The sequence below is a fragment of the Schistocerca piceifrons genome, chromosome 9, assembly GCF_021461385.2.
Source record: "Schistocerca piceifrons isolate TAMUIC-IGC-003096 chromosome 9, iqSchPice1.1, whole genome shotgun sequence".
Classification (NCBI taxonomy): Eukaryota; Metazoa; Arthropoda; class Insecta; order Orthoptera; family Acrididae; genus Schistocerca; species Schistocerca piceifrons.
The window spans coordinates 164,889,103-164,890,731 of NC_060146.1; the positions used below are offsets into that span (position 1 = coordinate 164,889,103).

The window sequence follows — 1,629 nt, forward strand, 5'->3', positions numbered from 1 at the left end:
TTCATCTTGTGGTACCAGCCCCTGGTTCTGATTTCTTTTTTTTCAAATTCCATGTTTTTTTTGTCATATTACGTTCTTTAATTGCATATTTTACTCTATTGTTCCACCAACTGGTTTCTTTGTCTTTCACTTTACCCTTTGTTTTGCCACATATCTGCACAGCACAGTTAACTAGTGAAGTTTTAAATAGGTTCCACTCTTTCTCTACACTACCCCTTTCAGGTTTTGGCAATTTTTGTGCTACTAGATTTTGGAAACTTTTCTTATTTTCTTCTTCTTTCAACTTCTACTCCTTAATCTTTGGCATTCTTTGTACAGCATTCAGACTTTTCACTTTATCATTTAGATCAGCTATTAGTAACCTGTAGTCGCTATCCAAGTGCTCACTTGGTATGACTTTAGTGTCCCTTACTTTTCCTCCAATTAATTTTTCCGTTAATATATAGTCTATAACTGTCTTAGATTCGCCATCCCAGCCGTATCGAGTAATCTTATGGCTATCTTGTTTCTTGAAGAAAGTATTCTTCACTAAAAGATGATTCCTAATGCACAGTTTTAGAATTTCTTCACCCTCAACATTTCGTCTTCCGTATCCAAAAGGGACCATCACCTCCTCATATCCATTTCTATCCGTGCCGATCTGAGCGTTCAAATCCCCAGTTATCACAATTTCTCGTACTTGGCCTTCCAGTTCTTCAAGGAATTTCGTTTTTTCTTCTTCACTGCTCCCTTGCTGAGGTGCGTACACTTTGAGTATAGTAAAACTATTCTTTCCCAAGTTCACTCTTGCTCTAATTATCCTTTCACTTACAAAGCTCATCGTCAGTTACTACACTGGGAAATTTTACGAAGCCACATCATGCACGTAGTTTACAGAGAAACGTGCCATGCATGGACGTGCATTGTCCTGTTGATAAAGGCACTACGATACTGTCACATGAGAGGCGACACATGAGGACGCAGGATGTCCGTGATGTACCAATGTGACGCCACAGTTCACTCAATCACTATCAAACGTGACCTGAAGTCATATCCGATGGTTCACCGCTGTGCCTCTCCGAAACATGGAATAATGGGACATGTACCTAGGTCGCCTCCATGGCACACTCCAACAAATAGAGTCACAAGGGTGTCTGGTGCGAAACTTGTGACAGCTAGCGCTCGAAGCGTTGTTAATGATTTTCTACTTAACTAACCGAATAGTTTTTTTTTTTTTTTTTTTTTTTGCGCCTCATGCGTTAGAATTTACCAAGAGACATAAATTATCGTTAAATGCATGTAAAACAGCCGAACCACACTGATTCAGTGACATAACCTACAACTCATTCATGAAGAAATACTTCAGAATCCGTCTACAGGGTGGTCCACTGATAGTGACCGGGCCAAATATCTCACGAAATAAGCATCAAACGAAAAAACTACAAAGAACGAAATTCATCTAGCTTGAAGGGAGAAACCAGATGGTGCTATGGTTGGCCCGCTAGATGGCGCTGTTATAGGTCAAACGGATATCAAATGCGTTTTTTTTAAATAGGAACCTCCATTTTTATTACATATTCGTGTAGTACGTAAAGAAATATGAATGTTTTAGTTGGACCACTTTTTTCGCTTTGTGACAGATGGCGCTGT

General features: G+C 39.4%; 1 protein-coding gene across 1 annotated transcript; it reads right to left on the minus strand.

Annotated features, from left to right (window-relative positions):
- Positions 1 to 286: 286 nt before the first annotated feature.
- On the minus strand, positions 287 to 820 carry LOC124716808. The gene has a single exon (XM_047243358.1). It carries the CDS (start codon positions 818 to 820, stop codon positions 287 to 289), a length of 534 nt encoding a protein of 177 aa, XP_047099314.1.
- Positions 821 to 1,629: the final 809 nt, after the last annotated feature.